This window comes from Rhinolophus sinicus, chromosome X (assembly GCF_036562045.2).
Source record: "Rhinolophus sinicus isolate RSC01 chromosome X, ASM3656204v1, whole genome shotgun sequence".
NCBI lineage: Eukaryota > Metazoa > Chordata > Mammalia > Chiroptera > Rhinolophidae > Rhinolophus > Rhinolophus sinicus.
In genome coordinates this window covers 29,020,389-29,042,657 of record NC_133768.1, presented here as the reverse complement: position 1 = coordinate 29,042,657, position 22,269 = coordinate 29,020,389, and the positions used below count along the sequence as shown (strand labels likewise).

General features: G+C 37.0%; 1 protein-coding gene across 1 annotated transcript in view; it reads right to left on the bottom strand.

Moving 5' to 3' along the window:
* The window catches only part of CFAP47 (cilia and flagella associated protein 47), a 374,794-nt gene extending 353,069 nt beyond the window's left edge, over positions 1–21,725 (bottom strand). Inside the window, exons 1-7 of the mRNA XM_074323826.1 lie at positions 21,498–21,725; positions 17,431–17,582; positions 12,595–12,710; positions 6,360–6,498; positions 3,408–3,636; positions 2,809–2,969; positions 755–882 (exon numbers count right to left, since the gene is read on the bottom strand). Of these exons, the coding sequence (XP_074179927.1) occupies positions 755–882; positions 2,809–2,969; positions 3,408–3,636; positions 6,360–6,498; positions 12,595–12,710; positions 17,431–17,582; positions 21,498–21,689 (1,117 nt within the window). The 5' untranslated portion in view covers positions 21,690–21,725. The remainder of the gene's footprint in view (positions 1–754; positions 883–2,808; positions 2,970–3,407; positions 3,637–6,359; positions 6,499–12,594; positions 12,711–17,430; positions 17,583–21,497) is intronic.
* Between the last annotated feature and the right edge of the window lie 544 nt (positions 21,726–22,269).

Here is a 22,269-nt window from a genome sequence, read left to right as displayed (position 1 = left end):
AGTAACAGAGAAATCAATTTCTGCCCTAAGAACACCGTTCAACTCTACTCAGTGATACATATCACTGTACTGACATGCAAATCTTTTAGACTCTTGCCATGGCTCATCTTTCTGGATTGGATCCCTCACCTGCCTATATTGTTTTCTCTTTGATTTGTCTTGCTAAGCTGAACTCAAGTCTTACTCCATTTTTGCTCACTGCAGCCTACCCAGTGTTACCTAAAATGTGAAAGAATGTAAGAATGCATCTTGACATTGGCCTGCAAAGCATACGCACGTACTAATATCCTATGACAGGATATTGTACCCTATTTACCAAAGCTCTAAGTCTTGTTCTTTGACTATTACTGTATGTAGATTCTGAGAGCTGAAGAGCTGGTAGAGATGGAATGGGTCATTTGTTCCCCTATCAATCTCTAAGAGACAACCTATATTTACAAAGGAGAAGAAGCCAGGGTGGTTTTTGGTGTTGTTTCATTCCTTAAATTCTAGATCATCATATTTATATAATGTCATTTTCAAATAATAAAGTCTTCTAAATTATAGTTGGAAGATCATTATGTAAATGCTTCTGAGGTTGATTGTTTTCTTTACATGCCACAGAAGACATTTTAAGGTCCCTGGATTCTTTGCATTTTCATTCAATTCAATAATTATATATTTTTATTAAACTATCTCTACAAATATTGATGTCCAAACTTTTAAACAATTTAAACAGCTACACATTTAATGATTATGTTCATTTCACACTTACTTGTGATAGTTTTACTGTCATCATCTCTCAAAAATCCATCTTTACTTCCTACGGAGTCAATTCTCAAAAAGACAGCATAGTCCTGCCTATGTGAAGGATCATTGTCCTTTTTATTATCAGCAACTAGCCTGTAAAAAATTACAATCAGTTATTTTGAAAGCCAATATGATAGACTTTGTTACTTTTCAAAAGGAAGTATCAGCCAAATCCTTAAATATATGCAAACAGATGAAAGTTCAGAATAAAAATATAACTGTGATCCATTTTCCAATATTACTTCACAGACATAGAGACTTGCCAAAAGAAGGCCACAAAATGTAAATATCCCAAAAACAAACTCATGACAACATTTGCAAGACAAGAGTAATTTAAAAACACTAAGTCATCAAGGTCCAACTCCAATGCCACTTGCTATGTAAGTGCTTTTCTTTCTATGGAGAGTTCATTGCTGGCTAAGGACTGTTCAGTTCTCTAAAATAGTCCTTCTTACCCCTGGGTGTAATTGCAAACCTCTGTTACGTAAGTTTTCCTCCCATAGACTAAGCACATATTGCTAACTACATCCTTGTTAGAGAAGCAGTAATTTGGAGAACAAGACTTGGTAACAGCCAAATTTTGTCAGGAGAAAACGCAAGGATGGGAAGAAGAGAAGTAAGACCCAAAACAGAGATGGGTGACATCACAGGTCTGCGCACTGGCCATCTTTACTTGCCTTAAATAGAGGTCAGATTTTTAGCAATGGATACTCAAATACATACACAAAAGGTTGATGCGAAATATTCCATAAAAATGCAAACAGAATGTTGAGAACACATTTAATTAAGACTTCAAAGCATGCTCATATCTATGAGATCTATGAGTTTATGCAAGACTCTAAAAGTTACCATGCTGCCAGGAAAATGAATTCGTACTTAGAATTTAAAAGACTGTGTATGAAACGGAATCTTACAGATTCGCCAAAGAAATTTCCTGTATGAAGATATGATGAATAAGACAAGTATAGATTGTACAAATAGAACAATTACTTGATTTATCACCCTTCTTAACACAACTCAATTTTGAGCAGACAACTGGTATCACCAAGTGACCCTATTGCCACAGAGAGAAGGACATTAAACATTGCCTTCTCACCAACAAGGATAAACTTACTTACAATTGGATGGATTACTGCCACCCACTGCAACCTCTCAAGTATAGCTGAAATTGCTACTACATATTTAAAACAGCATTTCCAAATATATTTTCAAACTAAGTAACCAAACCAAGTGCTCAGAATTGTGAAAAATATCCATTGGCAAAAGTCCTCAAAGTCTGTGTGAATTTCAGCAACCAAGTGTGGTTGCCCCAGCAAAACTGCTATAGGTTTAATATTCATGATACTCGGTGAGCAAGCATTTTACCTGGGTGGTAGCCCTGCATCCTCTTTGGAGGCACCTAGAACATACTGCATGCCACTGGCCATGGCCTATTTCTGCAGGGAAAAGTTCTTGGTTGCACAGATTGATTTGGGGCCACATCCAAAACAAACCCAAACTTCCACTCCCACCACCCCATTTCCACAAGATCTGGAGAGATTTTTCATTTAACATGAAGTATTTAGAACCACATTTTTAACTATCGGAGTTAATATTAAGCACGTTAGAAATTTTTAGGACCCTAATAAGACAAATCCGATTTGTGCCTTCTGACAAGTTTTTTTTAAGTTTATATGTATTTAATAAATACATAAAGTGAAATTTGGCAGAATTACAAAGAAAAAATATATGGTCATATTAGGTGAATTTTTTAAAATTTATTGAGGTGATAATGGTTAGTAAAATTACATAGGTTTCAAGTGTACATTTCTATAATACATCACCTATATATTACATTGTGTACTCACCACCCAGAGTCAGATCTCCTTCCATCACCATATATTTGACCCCCTTTGCCCTCTTCTACCATCCCCCCTCCGCCTTCTAACAAGTTTTAATATTAAAGTCAATCTGATGAATATATGGTTAATATACTTTCCATTAATAAGTAACATCACAATGGAATTATTTTTTGCTTACTTTGGGCTGAAACAAAATGTAATTGTAGTCTTTTGATAAGGTAGTAACCTCCCTGAATTAGGAACACAGGAGATAAATATAGTAACATCTATGTCCTTTATTTTTCTTAAGTAGTTAAGATTATTTATCGCAACATCCGTTCTTTGGTGAATATCTGTACCCTGTAATATAAAATAAGAAATAAAGGCAAAACAGTAACAAAATAAAATATTTTAAGAGGTCAGAAAATGATCATCGAAATTCCAACATCTAGAAGATAGAGACTATGTCTATCTTTAAAGTAACATACATAAATTTGATCAAAGTACATCATAAAATTTGAAGAACTTTTGAAAAATTATTGACAGCAGAATGCCCACCACCCCATTAGCCACTTATTTATAAGAAACACTTGTCTGATTTACTTCAGCTATATTACTATCAATGTTAGCTTAATTTACTGAACTTTTTCAGGTTATCCTTGGAGACACCATGAAATGAAATCTTATCTGCATGTTGAAACATATTTAGAATAATTAAACAGCTGTTGGTTATTAGTAAGCTCAAAACAATCTGTTTCAAAACATAATACCTGATCTTCTGTTGTACTATTTACTTACCAATTCTTCTCCAACTGCATCATTTTGCATTACGGCCACCCAATTTATGGGTGCTGGGCTATTATTGTATAAAATAGCACGTTCAAGTTTTGACGTTCCAAAGAAAGTAGAACCAAAGTGTATGCATTCCACTTTTTTATTACCACTCATGCTTAACAATTCAATAATCTGCTCAACCACACGAACTTTGATATTCAAGAATATGTCTGGACGATCTTGCAGACTTACTCTACAAGATAATGAATTATACATACATATTTTAGTTAGAATTCTACATACTTTAATTTTCTCTTAAATATTTGTATACACCGAACTTCTTAAAAATGTATTGGGGTGACATTGGTCAGTAAAATTATATAGGTTTCAAGTGTACAATTCTGTAATACATCATCTGTATATCATATGTGTGTTCACCACCTAGAGTCAGTTCTCCTTCTGTCACCATCCCCCCTTACCTAAATATCTACCTTCTTCCCTCCCCCCTTTAACCTCTGGTAACCACTAAATTGTTGTCTGTTAAACAGAACTTTTATAAAATCACAGTATAATTAAAATTCAAAGAGCTAAGAGCAGTTCCTTTCATATATATGCCAGAGACTACCATGTCCTTCTGTCTGTCTGAATCTGCACAGTAGAGTGGCATACGTACAACCTAATTCATTCTCTCCAGGAAACAACAAAGTTGGGAAACAACTGCATGAATTAACCCCGAAGACAATTTATTGGTATGTCCATATCACCAATTATTTTGTAAATACTAGAGTTAGGTGGAATAATTCATATGGTCACCTCTAGTTCTAGAATTGTGAGATTCTTTTCTAACTCATTCTACTCCCCCAGGCCCAACAGCCAACCTCATCCCCATCGTAACAACTCAATTCCCTACAAAGTAAAGTATCTCAGCAAAACCCCACTCTTTGCTAAAATGAATATTCTCCCCCAATAAAACTCCACTTCCCAGACTAAATTGAATTCCCTTTTGAAATTGGCCCCCACCCCACATTTACCACCCTCTGGAACTAAATGCAATCCTTTTGAATCTTGTCCCATCGGATACCACAGACAAGTGACCAGTCCACAACCTAAGTCTTTATCTTACACCAGATCTGTCACATTGAACATGGTTGATACCATCTCTTCGCACATCTCTCCTCCTTAGTGTTCTTGACACCATACTTTCCTGGTTTTCTTCTAACTTATTGAGACTCTACCGTCCCATTCTTCTAAGACTTGGATATTTTGTAAGCTCCATGACTAACAGTATTTCTCTCCTACTCTTTCATACTCTACCTTCCTCTAAGTAATTTTCAATACTTCATGTTTCATCAACAACTTATCCACTAACAACCCTCAAGCCAATATACCTAGACAAAATTTTTTTCTGGGACTCGAGATAAGTAAATCTAATAGGCTCCATAGTATCCTGTAAAGCAAATCCATTCCAACATTTCAAAACTGAACTCAAAATCTCCCACAGACCTGACCCCACTCTTACCTTCCCTTTCTATAACCAATCACTAAATGTAGTCAAATCTACCTCAATAGCATATCTCCGATCTGCACAATTTTCTCTATACTCCCAATCTGTGCCTTAGTTGATGCCTTTATCATTTCTCTTGTGCTTTATTATTATAGGTTCTAGTCAGACTACCCACTCCACATCTGTACTTCCTGATTTGTTTTGCACACTACTATTAGTGTGACTGTTCTAAAATGCAAACTAATTAAGACACTCCCATCTTAAACCTTCCACAGCCTTCACAATAAAACCTAAAATCCTATCAGGGCTCACAACTGTTTCTCAAACTTTTTTCTGCCTGTGACCTTCAATAAGAAATATATTTTACATTGCAATGTAAGAAACACACAAACACAAACACATACACACACACACCCACACACAAAACAAGTTTTACAAAACATTTGCCCTGAGGGCCGGCCTGGTGGCTCAGGGAGTTGGAGCTCCGTGCTCCTAACGCCGAAGGCTGCCAGTTCAATTCCCATATGGGCCAGTGGGCTCTCAGCCACAAGGTTGCCAGTTCAACTCCCGCAAAGGGTGGTGGGCTGCGCCCCTTCCAACTAATAACAGCAACTGGACCTGGAGCTAAAATGTGTCCTCCACAACTGCGATTGAAAGGACAACTTGACTTGAAAAAAAAACCTGGAAGTACACACTGTTCCCCAATAAAGTCCTGTTCCCCTTCAAAAAAAAAACAAAAGACATTTGCCCTGAGATGCATTCTGATATTCACCATTTCATTGTTTTAATACTGGTTGTGACCCATTATATGATTGTACATCCCACTAATGAACTAAGACATACAGCATTAAACAACGCTGTCCTATGAGGTGCTTTACAGGACCCTGTACCCTGTTTTTCTGGTCTGATCTCACATGACTCCTGACCTCCATCTCTTTGCCTCTATATTCCTCAGATGTCTCAGTGTGTTAACACTGTCTATTCACCTCTAGGAATTCAACTTCAACTTAAGGTCTTCTATTTACTCTGCCTCAAATCACTCCTTTAAGCCAGTCCATCACCAACACCTCTCTCTCTCTCTCTCTCTCTCTCTCTCTCTCTCTCTCTCTCTCTCTCTTTCCCCCCCCCCCCCCAAATCACACCACTGCTCTGTGTCTGGCTAATTCCTACTCACCAATAAGTGTAACTATTACCTCCTTAGTGGAGCCCCAAGTAATTGATCCACTCCTTAACCCCCACAAAATCCAAACAAGGCACTCCTGTTATGTGTACCCATATGTCACCCTCTTGTTCTTCCCATTTTTGAGTCTTTAGTGCTTGGTAAATATTAGAGATTCAATGAATTCACGTTGACTGAAAAAACAAGAAGCTAACCTACATTCAAAGGCAACAGACATATCTGAAGAGTGAAACAGAAAAGCAGAAAAGTATTAAGCACTATATTAGAATTAAGAACCATAGTATACGCTTACTTTGCCACCTCCTTTACAACTCTGGGCTGATCTGCACAGAAATCCACTTTAATAATCGTTGATGACATTGGCTTTACAATACCATTACTTGGAGAAATGACAATAGGTAATTGGCCCTGGTATTCTGTTGTGAATTTACCTAAGGAGAACAAGAGCAGTGGTTTACATCTGTATCCTTACAATATTACATTCATACTCTTAGTAAGGCACAGACATGCATTACAGAGTATATGGTCTATTGTGGACCAAAAATTAAAACTGTGATTAGAAGTCCAGGCTCTAGGGTCACCCAAGAAATGTGAGCCTAGTGTTAAGACTCAGCCCTCAACAATAGCTAAAACATATTGTCTGCTTACTGTGTTCAGATACTTATGCGAATAGTTTTGCACATGGTATTCTACTTAATCCTCATCATGATTCTATGATATAGGTTCAATCACTACCTCCATTTATGAATTAGGAAATAGAAATTTAGGAAAGTTGAGTGACTTGTCCAAAGACACGCAACTGTTGTGGTAGATTAGATTGTTGACCCCAACGTTTCACTCTTCTCTGCATCCTTACCATTACCCTACCATGGACAAAGTAGGTCTTCCTACCCTTTGACTTTGAGCTCAATCATGTGATTTGCTTTGGTCAACAGCATGTGGGTAGAAGTGACAACATGCCAGCTCTAACCCCAGCTGTTCTCTTGCATTTCTACTATTAAAAGTGTTTCTCTTGAGTAACTTTTGCTCCTTTGGCCTGTGCCCAGAATGAGCAAATATGCAGCAGAGTCACCCAGCTGACTCACAGACCTGCAGTGAGTGAGTAACAGAACAGCCCCAGCGGCCTCAGCTTGAAGCAGAGCCACCCACCTTGAGGCCAACTTAGATCAGTCAAGTTCAAGCCAATCTGCATCCCAATGAAAAATTTTAAAATTGCTTTTTTAAGATACAGAGTTGTGGGGTGGTTTGTTACACAGCAAGAAGTGCCTACTACAGCTAGTAACTAACAGATAGAGCTGGGATTTTCACCTGGATGTTTCTAACCACAGGACTCACACTTATAGCTACTGCCACTTGTCTATGGATGAATTAATGCAGTTCACACAGGGAAAGGAGAAAAGCAATGGGTTTCTAGACTCAAATCGCATATGAAAAGGAGACAACAAAAATTTTTCTTCTGAAAGAAGAAATGGTTCATAATTTATGGTTATATTTGGTGCCTATATATTTGGAGCATGCAATTCTTGAGATCAGATGCTGTCTCTTTTTTCTCTCTGTGGTCCTGGCAACCTACACAGTGCCTAACACAAAGCTTTGCTCAAAATATGTCCAACAAATAGAAGCAGCCAGTCAAAAGTTTCTTAAATATCATTATACAATGTCAACACAAATGAGCATACTGATGACATAAACAACTTTGCAAATTCCCAAGACACAGCCTTAAATCACATTTGATGACATTTTCCAAAGTTATTCATTTAACTTAGGAGAATACAATATTAGCGTAATAAAAGCACAGAAAATATAAAAAGACAATAAAACTTTGTTTTAAGTAGAGATGACCTGATGGAAAAGGCAAATTCACAGTAACAAAATGTGTCAATTTCTCTATTTTTAGAGAAGTGCTAATGACATAATATTTAAGGTTTACTTTTTTTCTGTCACAGAAGAAAACAAAAATCTGTAAATTGATATCCATTTCAAATAAATATTATTGACTCAATTTTCAAAAAAAGAAAACTATGTGTTTAGTTAAAGCTGAATCAGTGAAATAGTTTCTATACTACAACCACATTTACATAATTTGACAAGAGTTCAAATAATGTTTCAAAACCTTATTCAGAAACAACCCCACCACCAAAAGAACATTGTTCAGTCTTCTAAATATATTAAAACAGTGGTTATACAAACATTACCTTGTCTTATATAACTTTAATACCATTAGTAATCATGAAATATTTAACTGTTGTACTTTTTAAATTACTAACACCAGGAGCAACGGTATTATACTAAGAGATGGGTGTCATTGAAGGAAGGACATTACAGATGGAATTTTGTCATCAAATTTTCATTTCTTTTCAGATATGACAGTGGCTAATGTGTGGAGAATGAACTAGGAGGTAAGAGGAGACTTCAGAGAAATCATTGAGGTTGGTGTAATTACTAGGGAAGAGAAGACAATGGCCTCTTGTAGAGAGGTGGCAATGGGACAGAGAAAAGTAGAATTATTGGCATAATTAGGAGTGAATAGACAGGATTTAATAATTGACTGAGGGGGTGTGAGGTGATGAAAAGGGAGGTGTCAAAGATTTTGCCAAGTTTCTGACTTGCCCAAATACATGGTGGTGACGTTTAATGGAAAAAAGAAGTTTTGGGGAGAAGCTGAGTAGTTCAGTTTTAGACATGTTAAGTTTGAGAAACCTGAAGGAACTGCAAGGTATTGTATAGACTTCAGTGAAGTAACAGGAATGGAAGTGATGGTCTAGGGAAAGCGTGTTGACTGAGGAAACATGAAGGTCCATGGCAAATCCTAAGGAACACTCACATTTATCATATCAAATAAGCAGCCCACAAAAGAGAATTGAAGAGGAGGGAGGCAATAGAAAACAGAATAATTCTAACACCAATAGTAAATATTTATTGAACACAATATATGTCAGAGAGTATGCTAAGCGTTTTATTAATCATCACCACAATTATAGAAGGCAAGCACTGTGTGCCTCTCTAATGTAGAAGTGAGGCAATGGATGTTCGGGAAGTTTCCATGTTTTGCCTAGGGCCTCCCAACCAGTCAATGTTGTAACCACGGTTTGGGCCCTGGAAGACATCACTCCAGGACCTGAGCTATTATTAACCATTATTTTATATAGGAGAGTGAGGGGTCATAAGAGCCAAAGTTTTTTGTTTTGTTTTTCAAGAAGACAGCAGTGACCAACTGTGTCAAATATTGCTAATAAGCCATGTAAAATAAACACTTGGATTTGTCCACTGATGAGACTTAGGAGAGCATACGGGATGTGAGGACATCTGAACTGTAGTTGAAAATGAAGGGTCTTTTGAACAAACCAGTATGTTTTTTTAAAATCTGAGTTGCTCTACCTTCTCTAGAAAAGCAGCTTAGTCACTGGATGGTGAAATATACACCGTTACTTTGCCTTTGCTCCTCCAAAATACAGGTAAACTGCCTGTACTTTTATAGGATGCAACTGAAAATCAAGAGTCACATAACAAAAGCCATTGTTATTTCCTATGTATGCTTTTTTTTTTTTCATTTTAAGTTTCCTTGAGACTAAGCATTCCAAAGATGTACCCGTCTCCACAAATGTCCAAATGATTACGTTTTGGAGACTCTTTAGAATGCTTATATGTGATTAAACAGGTTACTTCTGAGTCAGTCACCTTTTACTGAAAGCTTAATGGTTCGTTATTGAAATTCTGACAGATCACTGAAACGAAATCAATTAAACAAAGGTTTACTGGATGTCTGCTATCTGCCTAGCATGGTATTATGCATGAAAAATATATTGATACCCCATGGCATCAGTTTCCAAGAAAAGAAAAAATTTGCATTGAGAATAAGCAGTGAGTGCTTCTCTGGTTAGTTAGGGAGGATCCAATACATTGAGCAAATTTCCTGGTTTACAGATGAAGTAGAGAGATGATGCCGATAATCAGGGAAAGGGGAAGAGTGGGTATTAAGAGCAAAAGAATGGTCATATGTTTTAGACAAAAATGACCCAAATAAACCTAAAGGATGATGAGTGCTAAGGCACCTGTTCAAACCCAGAAATGGTGTGCAAAGATCACACTAGGGAATTTAAAGACTGTTCTACATAACACTGTAATAGGAAAAGTCTCCTCAAATATTCAAGGATACTGAGGGAAAGAGGGAAATGATTGCAATTCAAGGCATGCTAAAATAACAATGGTTTTTGATTTTTTTGTTTTTTCAATCTTCAAAGATAAAAACTGAGACACAATAAAACCATAAAAGAGAACATGGAGCTCACCAGCTCACAGACTACTAATTGGAGACATCTTAAAGCCTCAACCATATCGCTTCAAAATGAAAAGTAAGTGCTACTTTGTACAGTCAGGAGTGAACTTAGGAAATATTCTTATAAAGGGTGAGAAAACAAAATGGAGTCAAACAACATTAGGCTAAATCCATGAATGGTTACTCCATAATGAGCTATAAAAATAGAACATCATGATGTTGTGACAGATAAACTTTGGGGTCTACAAAACCAAATATAATAACCACAGTGACACTACCAGAGAGAGAAACAAAGCTGTACAAATTATGAATGTGCTGAGTGTGGTGTTTTTTTATGTCCTCTTAAGTTACACATAAATTTGTAAACATTTGATCTTTGACTCTAAAACTATACAATATTTGTCAAATAAAATGCTTTTAAAAATTTTATTAAAATAATCTTTAGTTACTGACTCTATTTTCTGCATAAGTGTTTTTCTTCATGAAAATCCACTGTTACTCTCATGAATATTTATATATTGTGCTTGTAGGTAATAAGAACTTTATGACACTTTACAGGCACTTGCTACTGTGGCTATAAAACATACTATCAATTTTGGTAATGGTAGAAAAAATACCATTCAACTTTAAGAATGACGGACAAAGTCAACACTAAGAAAATGTGTTTCATTGATAACACCTTATTTCAGTTTGTAAAGTAACAGTAATTAACGTTTCACAGTACCCAATTATAATTTACCAAACGCAGTATTCACTACAAATACTATGCACACACAAAGTATTAATACAATAATAAAAGTCAATGTGGATTACTTTTCCTAAAATGTATGGACCCAGGTCTGAGGCTTAATTAATTTTATTTATTTTATTAAGTTAAATAGCATTAAATATTCAATTAAAACAAAACCATATACATTTTTGCATATGGCGAGTTTTTATACATAATAAAACTGTACGATTTGGTGAGATTTTAGAATAAAGAGAAGATATGATCAAAACTTTGAAGGATTTGTTACGGACAACAGTTAAGAGAGATTTTTGGAAAGTAAAATCACAAAAATAAAATTTTCCCAATTACATATCACTGCTGTAAAATATAACCAGAGAGTCTAAAGGACCACAGAGCCCACAATCACTTGCCATGAGAGACTCTATCCTTAATATTGCAGTCAGTACACAAATAAGCCTAACATTCTACAATCCCACAGGCATCAGAAATTCAATCACTTAAAAACCAAAGCATAGAAAGCAAAAGGAGCAGCAGTCAATGAGGAACAATTATCAGTTTTATTTGATTCTACCCCAGAAAGAAATCGGTAAAGTAACAAGACTGCTTTGTCTTAATAATTCCCACTGCTCAATAAGCAACCCCACAGAACATCCTTAGTTAGTATAAGATAGGTTTGGATTTAAGACCTGGTTTATGTATCCAACAAGCAGTCTTAGAGAGAAATGTCCTCCCTGTCTGGAGCAAGTCCTCATTTCAGCGTGGCAGACCAACAGCCTTACCACCCCGATGCTGACCCTCCAATCAGGAGTATGAGAGGATACGTGATTTTATGCCTACTGTATACCATCAATGAAGAGTGTGCATGAACACACACACACACGCCTTCATGTAAACTCTTAGGTCACAGCAAGAATCTCAAGAAATAATCCAGTCTGGAGAAGAGAGAAGCATTTATTCTTTCAACAAGTGTTAGTAAGAGCCATCTAGGGACCATTGTGTGATTTCCAAGTTGAATACAATCGAGAAAAAGAACAAGTATTTACTGAGCACCTATGATAAGTCAAGTACCATAGGACAACCTTAAGTACATACATAATTAACCACAGTACATTTTATTAGCCACAGTTTATAAATCAGGAATCTCAAGATCAATCCCCTTAAAGATACTCATTCCAGCTCACACAGCTACTAAGGTACTAATGCCTTGGTTCTATCTCTCCATGGCCCTAAGGACTATGTCCCTTCCATGACACCATCCTGCCTTCTATCCTCAGGTTGATCACTAGTCATCTGAGAGGCAAGTTGTGTTAGTTAGAATCATAGGATGCAGGTTCATCTTTCCTGAATTATTGCCTGTAGTTATCCTATTTAAGGGCCTTCAGTTTTGAGCTTTCAAATGATAGACATTTAGGGGGTGGATGGTAAATCAGAGAATCCATTAATTATACAAGGTATACATTTAAGATAGTACCAACTTTCTTCCAAAAGTGTAAGTTCATTTATATAACAGAAAGTACTTACCTGGAGCCTTGCCATGGTTACGTATACTAATCTCTTTACAATGTACTTTACTATTAGAAACCAAAGTGCCAAAATCCACTTCTGACTCAATTTCCAATTGACAGGTTGGAATCAACCTAGGGGAGGAGAAAAGAGGACTCCATAATGAATTTTAACAATTACAACCTTGTGATTAAATCCACAGGGGAACATATAAAGACATTTTTGGCTTAACTTCTTAAAAGACATTTCCGTTTCCTTACAGGTCTAATGGTGGCACATTTGTCAGTAAAAGGAATTGTGAAATAAAGACATGAAAACCAAATAATGAGACATGTTTTTAAGAAATAAATCAGACTTTATGTATCTAAGTACGTGGTATACCCTCCCAAGTACTCACCTTGACAGGCTACCCACATGTCTCAATATTTTTTGTAGCTTAAAACACATTTAGTACTGTTTTGGAATCTCCACCTAAGCCTATATAATACATCCTTTTGACCCTTCTCAAAAAGGGTGGAACAGATCTTAACTAAGTGAAGTAGTGTGGATGATGCCAAACCTAATTAAATAAAAGCCGGTGTGATGCTATAAAATTATCATTTGGGGAGGAAAACAAGGGCTAAGCACAAAAAGATACAATTGATTTTTTCATGTGTATCTCTAATTTAAAGGGCTCACTGTAGCATATCTGTAGCATATGTTTTCATACATGTTTTAAAAATCCATTATAATCCTATATACATGTCTCATACATATATTTTATATTTGAATAATAATTTATAGTTTATGAACACCATTAAGTATATTATCCTGTTTGATACTTAAAAAACTTCCTGAAAGGCAGGTAAATATTATTATAGCTCCTATGCTACAACTGAAAAGCGAAAGAATTAAAAGCCTAAACAATTTATCTAAGGAATTACCTGGATATAACGTTGGTGAATTTAGCCTTGAATCCATACTGTTAAATTTCAAGTACAAATTACCCTTACAAACCTAACAATGATAACAGTACCAATAATAAATCTAGTAATAACTGATCTTTACTGAGTCCTTAGGTTATGTGTCAGACTTGTGAATTAAGTAATTTACTCCACATAGGATACAAATTCCAAAATATAAACACAGACATACATACATACATACATACATACACACAAAATGCATAAATAAGAATACCTGAACAAAACATTCACAAATACTGCCTTATGCACTGGTGGTCTGGGCCTTCTTGATGGGATGTGTGCTTATATGTGAGTGTTTGTGTATTAAAGGATAGGTATAGACATTCCAGAGATCAGCCAGGACTGACCTAAATATGCTATATCTTCTAAGGAATACTCATGTTTTTCTCATAAAGAGATTGTAATTGTTTGACAGGAAAAGGAAAGATCAGTGGCATTACTGTATATATTACATTAATAAAGATCTAAAGAGGAACTTGCTACACAAACAATATAACGTAAAGCCTAATATTTTTTCAAACTGTTCCTCTAGGTGATGCAGAAAAGTGTCTTAAGAATAATTTCTTAAGAATCTCTCTCTCTCTCTCTCTCTCTCTCTCTCTCTCTCTCTCTCTCTCTCTCTCTCACACACACACACACACACACACACACACACACACACACACACTTTACCTTAGTTGTTAGGACTTGGTAATACAGTATTGTGTAAGAGTTTCTTTGGCTTTCTTATTGGTTTCTCTTCTATCTGATTAAGGAAAGCACTTTCCAATAACATTTTACTTTTTATGTTAATAGTGAGTTCATGTTAACAGTGGTTACCAGGGACTGGGAGGTGGGGGAATTGGTAAGATGTTGGTCAAAGGGTACAAACTTGCAGTTAGAAGATTAATAAATTCTGGGGATTTAATTCACAGCTTTGTGGTTATAGTTAACAATAATGGATTATATACTTGAAAGTTGCTAAGAGATTAGATCTTAATTTTTTTATTTTTCAATTGTAGTTGACATACAATATTATATTAATTTTAGGTGTAGCAGACGGACTAGATCTGAAATGTTCTCATCACAAAATGAAATGATAATTCTGTGATATGACAGAGGTGCTAGCTAACACCAGGATGGAAATCACATTGCAATAAAAAAATATATCAAATCAACAGATTGTACACCTTAAACTCATATAATGTTATATGCCAATGATATCTCAATTTTAAAAACAGGAAAAAAATTTTTTTAATTTAAAAGTATCAAACTTACTAATTTTTATATGGAGTTAAAATAAATTTATATTAATATAATTCATAAGTTTTTAAACCATGTGGATTTATGATTACAGTAAATCTATTTATACACATATCTGTATACATACTGCATACACCTGTGTTCACATGTACATATACATATATACATGCATAAATTATATACAAATTTACATACACAGTTTACTGCTGGTGATCAGTAAAATACTGCTAAGTATAAAAATGTAACACATTAGGATAGGATTCTATGGTGAGAAATGGAGTAGAAATACAAATTTGAGGGACAAAAAGATGAGGTAAATTTTTCAACTATTACCATGGTATTATTACTATGGTATTTCCATTTTACTGGATATATTTCAAAGAGGCATGTGACTATCATATAGTAACATTTATTATATATAAGCAATTACCTCTTTGCAACTATTCAAACTCAAAATGAAAAACCTTAGACATTTCTAAATGCAAGAGGGACATAGCTTTTAGGGGTACATGAAAAAAAGTGTTCACAATCACTGATTACATCATTTCTCTACTAGAGCACTTTAAGAAGACCAGATAATACAAACTTCATTGCATAAATCCATTTTCCCATGTCCCTCCCCACTAAACACAACTATAAATCCTAGAAATGGTACAAGACGCAAGCAAAGGAAAAATGGTGAAAGGTGGAAAGGTGGTGAGAAGGAATGGTGGCTGGTTTGGGACCCCAAGACTGGAGGAACAACACAAAAATGCAAATTAAAGCTACAATGAGATTCCAGTATTGGAATTAAAATTGAAAAATAGTGACAACAACAAACAACAGTGAAGATGCGGTAAAAGTGGTTTACTCATACGTTACTCGCTGCAATGTAAAATGGTACAGCCACTCTGAAAAGCAATTTGCAATTTTCTTTGAAACTAAACAAGCGACTACCATATTACCCAACAACTGCACTCTGAGGCAGTTATCCCAGATAAATGAAAATTTATGTTCACACAAAACCTGTATCTGAATGTTCATAGCAGCTTTAGTTGTAATAGCCTAAAATTGGAATCAGCCCTGAAATCCTTCAACAGGTCAATGGTTCAAAAAACTGGCGTATACATATACCATGGACTACTAGTACAATAAAAAGAAGCAACTTATTAATATATTCAACACGTTGGTTGAATCTCCAGGGAATTTTGCTGGGGAAAGAAGTCAATCCCAAAAGGTTACCTAATGTATTTGAGGTGAAAAAAAATGTAGAAATGGAAAACAGATTAAGGGGTGGCCGGTTAGCTCAGTTGGTTAGGCCGTGGTGCTGGTAAAACCAAGGTTCGATCCCCACATAGGGCACTGTGAGCTGCGCCCTCCTTAAAAAAAAAAATAAAAAAATACAAAAGGAAGAAAAACAAAACAGATTAGTGATTTCCAGTTTAGGGATGGTGCTTGTGAGGCAGAAGGGAGGGGGATGTGGTTATAAAAAAAGTAGCAAGAGGGATCCCTGAGGTAATAGAACTGCTCAGTATCTTGACTATGGTGGTAGATGTAAAATCCTACACAGGTAATAAAATTATATAGAGCTTAAAAACCTAACATACACACAGGAGTTTAAGTAAAGCTGTGACAATCTGAATACAATAGGTGCATTGTATCAATGTAAAATTCCTAGTTGTGGCATTATCCTACAGTATTGCAAAGTGTTACCATTGGGGCAAACTGAGGAAAATACACAAGGAATTATTTCTTATACTTGCACGCGAATCTTCAATCATCTGAATTAAAAATAAAATAGACACATAGGCAGCAATCTCTGTCTCTGTCACTGTCTCTGTCACACACACACACACACACCCCTTCCTTCACTCCCGTCTATCACACTTTAAGGGAGCGGTGCTGGCCTTATGTTGAAATTGTAGTGAGCAGCTGGCCTCTGATGAGAGAGGGGATATTATGGGAATAAGACAAAAGCCCTGTTTTTAAAGGCAGCAGCATCTTAAACACTTCTTTCCATATATAGCATAAACAAGCAAATCTGAGTGCCAATCACAGGTATGTCCATGTGCAGAATGGACCCAAAATAGCCCCACTTAAATAAAATGTAAAATGTAAATTAAATATTTGTAATGGGTTAATAATTTGTCCCTTTCCTAACATGTGTCCACTGTTTGTTTCCTAGGCAGAATGGGATGATGAGCAAAATCAGAACTTCTCAACAACATGGAGAACCAAAATAATTTCAGATCTAAATTTAGTATACAAAAATGAAAACACACAAGGGAAAACTAAAAAAGACATATGTCTAATACCAGTATCACCTTAATATTACAATATTAATTCTGTTGCTGGTGGACAGATAGAGCTTTCTTTACTAAGTCTTTCTGTCAAAGTGTATAAAAAATATGGTGGAAATAAAATAGGATGTAAGGTCAAGAAAAAAAGAATACAGGCAGTTATTGAATGCTTTTAAGTTATCTTAATAAAAAATACCAGCAAACAGTTTAAACACCAAAATTTGCCAAAAATTTGTCCTTTAAGTTCAGCTGTAAGGAAACTATAGATACAAGCCCTATTTGCCAGGAAAATGCAGAATATGTCTTTGACCCTAATTTTTATTTCAAGAGTGCTCAAAAGGTCAGCATGAAATATGAAGAATACATACCCAATGAGAGGGATCTTTATTGCTTTCTTTCCTATTAAAATAAATAGTTGGTCAAAAATGTCTTCATTTTTATTAGGACGATATTCCACTGTAGCTGTCATCTGCAGTCCAGAAGCAAGTTCTTTATCCAGATTGGTCAAAATCAGTTTGAACTTCAATGGGAGAAAAAAGATCAAATTACACATCTTAACTCCTAGTAAGGAAATCATGTGAGCAACTGTAGTTAGGAGTGTACATTATTTGAACAGGTATATCAAGACATAGGCAATATTCCTGTCCTAAAGGCAGACTCAATGACCTGCATTTATACCTATCAGGTTCTAGATTCTTCAGATATGCTTTTTTTTTAATTATTTTATTGGGGAATATTGGGGAACAGTGTGTTTCTCCAGGGCCCATCAGCTCCAAGTCCAGTTGCCATTTTAAATCTTTAGTTGCAGGGGGTGCAGCCCACCATCCCATGGAGAGAACTGAACCGGCAACCTTGTTGAGAGCCCGTGCTCTAACCAACTGAGCCATCTGGCCGTCCCTCCAGCAGCTCAGCAGCAGCTCGTTGTCTTCAATCCAGTTGTGGAGGGCGCAGCTCACTGGCCCATGTGGGAATCGAACCCGCAACCCTGTTGTTCAGAGCTCACACTCTAACCAACTGAGCCATCTGGCCACCCCAGATATGCTTTTAACAGTAAAAGAATTGAAACTGACCATGCAATCAGTTGAGAAATATGTAAATGCTCATGGGCTCCTTTAGAAGTATCATGTACTTAAATACAGCAAAAAAGGAAGATCAATCTAATAAAAATGTTGCTGAATCATATATACCTACATAATATATACTCATACATGCATACATACATACATATAGCATTTTATATACTTTCTGCATGGGAACGTAGACTTTATAACTTGGAGGAAATATGAAAAAAGGAATAGACCAAAGAGAAAAAAAAAAACACTTTCGTTCTTTTAAAACATTTGCTAGACTCCAGGAAAAAAAATTAACGGGGAAAGAGAAAAACTGCTATCTGTTGAACACTTATGATAGTCAAGCATTCTACATTATCTCAATGTACTTCGACAGTCCTATACGCCTGATATTAAGGCTCCCAGCATATAGATGAGGAAACTGGAACCTGTAGAGTTCATTAATGTCTAACACTACTCTGGCAATGAGGATTCAAAACACGTATCTATCTGACTCTAAATCTTAAGTTCTTTCCCCACAACCAGAAAGAGTCCCTCTCCTGAATACACAATCTCTGTAAGAAAGCAGACTATATGCCCCTTGAAATTTACATAATGTAAGCCAGGGACTACTTAAGTATCATATGAGTGATGCAGACATAAGTATCATGAAAATCCACAGGAGAACATGATTATTGTGGGCTAGGAAGAAGCGAAGTGTACTTGGCCTAAGCTTACAGATGGATGGAAAAGGTGGAAAAGAAGCAAGAAAGGTGCTCCCCATGGGGGCAGGAATATTTAGACACAAGCAGAGAAAAGAATAAGGAAAATAATCTCTCCGCAGGCAGCTAATAAACTAGCCTTGCTGGGCAAAGAGCTTCAATCAGTAGCAATGGAGGTCATGTCGACATTAATTATTCAGGGCTTTTCATGCCAGGCTGCTTTTAAGCAGTACTTTCCGGCCAGGAAGGATATAGAACACTGAAGTGATTTGTTGATACCAATGGTCTGAAAGCATCATAGTCCAGCAAACAATGATTCTGATACCTCATAACTACCACAGTTCAACTGTCACAACCCCTCTGAAATTACAAAACAGTGAGAAAACAACAGATTATTCCCCACATAGGCCTTTGGGTGGCGGAAGTCCACATATCAGGTGTGACCATCTTCCTTTGAGGAAGGTGTATCTTCAAGAAGGAAAACCAGAGCTTCAGCAGCACGTGCTTATGGTCACACTGAAAGTTGCTGAGCACTCTGAGTGGTCTGCAAAGGTGTAGAAGGTACCTCTCTGCTCTTAGGAGCTTCTGAACTGACCATGAAGGGAAATTAATATTTACTGGGAGTCATGAGGATACAAGTGCAAACTACAATGAATGTCTGCAAATGCAATTCGTATCCAGTAGGGAAGAAACAATTTGCAGATATGATAAGAAAAAACTCGTTGGAGAAAATGAGAACTCACACTGACCCTCAAAGAAGGGTGGAATTTGGAAAGGGGTGATTCTTGCAGGAGGGGGAATAAAAACATGGGTCAAAAGGAAAAAAAATGTCTGAGCCATGGGAGTAAGAGGACAACTGAATAAGGCTGGCCTGACTGAACCAGAAGCCACATGAGTCAGGACTGTGTGGTCAAAAGTGTGTATTTTCTACCAGCAACCAGTTGATGGCATGTAGCACTGCATATGGCACATAGTAGGTACTCAGTACACAGACAATGCAGGGTCTTGAGCCAGGGTGGAAGGCAAGTACTATCACTTGTTAGAATCATGTTCTAAGTAATTATAAGAATGATGAATGACAATGCTCTCTACGTAGCACTTTGTTTTTCATTTTTCCTCTTTGTTTTTCATTTTTCCTCCAAGACAATTAATGCATATTTTTGCTAATCTCTCTCTCCTACTTCCCTTTATGCCTATGAAGGATCAGGAGCGCCTATCACATCTTGCGACAAAGAGAAGTTCACACTGATAATGGATGGGCTCAGGGCTTTGGCCTGTAAGTAGTAAGCCTGTCTGGCCATTCTCCTGTCAATGTCAAAACCTGTGGTCTAAATAGCTTTCCTTTATAACTCTAGATACAAACTAAAATAAAACAAATTATGTCATTGTTCTTCCATCTGCAGAAAAACTAGGAGACATCCATAAAACAGTGTTTGCCCACATCTGGAATTACTGCCAGCTTGAACTGTAAAAGAAAGTATTTTCAGATATACATTCGATTGTTCAATAAATATGTAGCAAGGTAGTAAAATAATAAACTTTTTCCCTAATTATATTGTATTTGGAGGAATCAGAATACTTTTTGATTCAATGAGTAGTCAATATTCTCTTGTGATGAACTATTTTATTACAAAATAAACACATTACTATTAATAAAACAAGCAAATACAAAAACAAAGAATGCATGATTCCATTTATATGAAACTCAAGAACAGGCAAAACTAATCTGTGGTGTTAGAAACCAGTATAGTGATCATCTCCATGCGATGATTACTCCAATTATGGTAGGGAAACTTCTAGAGTGCTGGAAATACTCTGATTTGAACCAAGTGGTGGCTACATGGGTGTGTGCATATATATATAAATTCATCAAGCTTTACTTTTGAGATTTGGGTACTTTAGTGTAGATAAACAGTACATCAATTTTCTTAAAGTGTAAAAAGTAGAACATAAAAGTCCTTTTTCTCAATGACCTCCTAATCACTACCATATATTTTTCTATGTCTATACAAACAAATATATATGCCCGTGCTCTAAAATAACAGTGAGATAAACATGAAATTCTGTCAACTTTTAAATCAGGAGAGGGGGGCAGCCTCTCAGAAGATTAATTTTGCTGATGATTAGACCTGTACTGACTCCCCCATTAGTTTCTAAGTCCTATGAGTCCTTGCTTTCCTCACACCTACTCCTATAGTAGGTGCTCAACAAATATGTGTTAAAATGTGAATAACAAAACTTTCCATTAGCCCACAAGATCTGGAGTAATCAGGCACTTTATGATTCAAAGGGTAGTTAATAGAGAATTTTGTCGTTATAATTCTAGAGCATCATAAAGCTTAGATTCTGGGCTGTTGAGACAGGCATGGAAACTCCTTCCCTTCTTTCCAAACCTAGAATGAAGAAATTGGGAGGTTACAGACAAAATTTCCCCACCCTGTGTCCCAACCCTAAGCAAAAAAGAAAACAAAAACAAAACAAACAGGCGAACACACAAATACACAGAGACACCTGAATCACCGCTCCCCAGGAAACTCAATCCTGCCCCATCCCCGCAGGCACCGGGCGCCAACTGCCCAGGATAAAGCAGGCGCCACGGTGAGAAGGCGGTTTCAGAGCCCGGCCCTCCCGAGGTCCTGCTCCGAGCACCCCTGGGTTTGTTACCTGAGGCTTGACCGGCTTCAAAAACCGAATCTTCAGGTTGATAGGGCCAAGATTGTGCACAGTGACTGGGAGGCGGTACACCTTCCCAGCTAGCGTGTCCAGGAACTTCACCTCTGTCGGAGTCACCCTCAGCTGCAGGTCCATTGCGCTTTCCGCGTCCATGGGGACCAAGGAGCCCCTGCGTACGACCATGTCCTCCGTTTAGGGAGCCGGCAAACCAGTAGCGGACTTGAATGATCGTGAACTAGCGTGGACGCCGTCGCTAGGCAACCATCGGAACGCTGCGCGCGCCTCAAGCCTAGCCCCGCTCAACACCGCCCAAGTCTCGCGAGTGGGAGATCCAAATAGAGAATACAGGCGTCTAACGAAAGACCCCCGGCGTCACAGGTGTCACTATAGTAGCTGGAAAACATGCTACTGCAGCCTAACTCCCAGAGGGCTCTCATTTTGCTATGACCTGGCAGAATTTTAAGACGGCATTGGTGGGGGCATTTTCCTGGACCTCTCAAGACTAAGCTGAATGAGCAGTGAAAGTGATGTACCCACGGGCTCTATTAAAGCAGTAATATGTAACTGTAAGGGAACAATTCCATGGAAGCGGAGTCAGGGCCCCCTTAGGCGCCCAGCTCAGTTGCCTTTATTTCTAAAAATGTCATAGCAATCCCCTGGGTCTTTAATTAAAAATGCAGATTCTGTTTCAGTAGATCTGGGGCAGGGCCTAAGAATCAGTGTTTGTAACAAGGTCCCAGGTGATTCCAACAGCTGCAGGCAG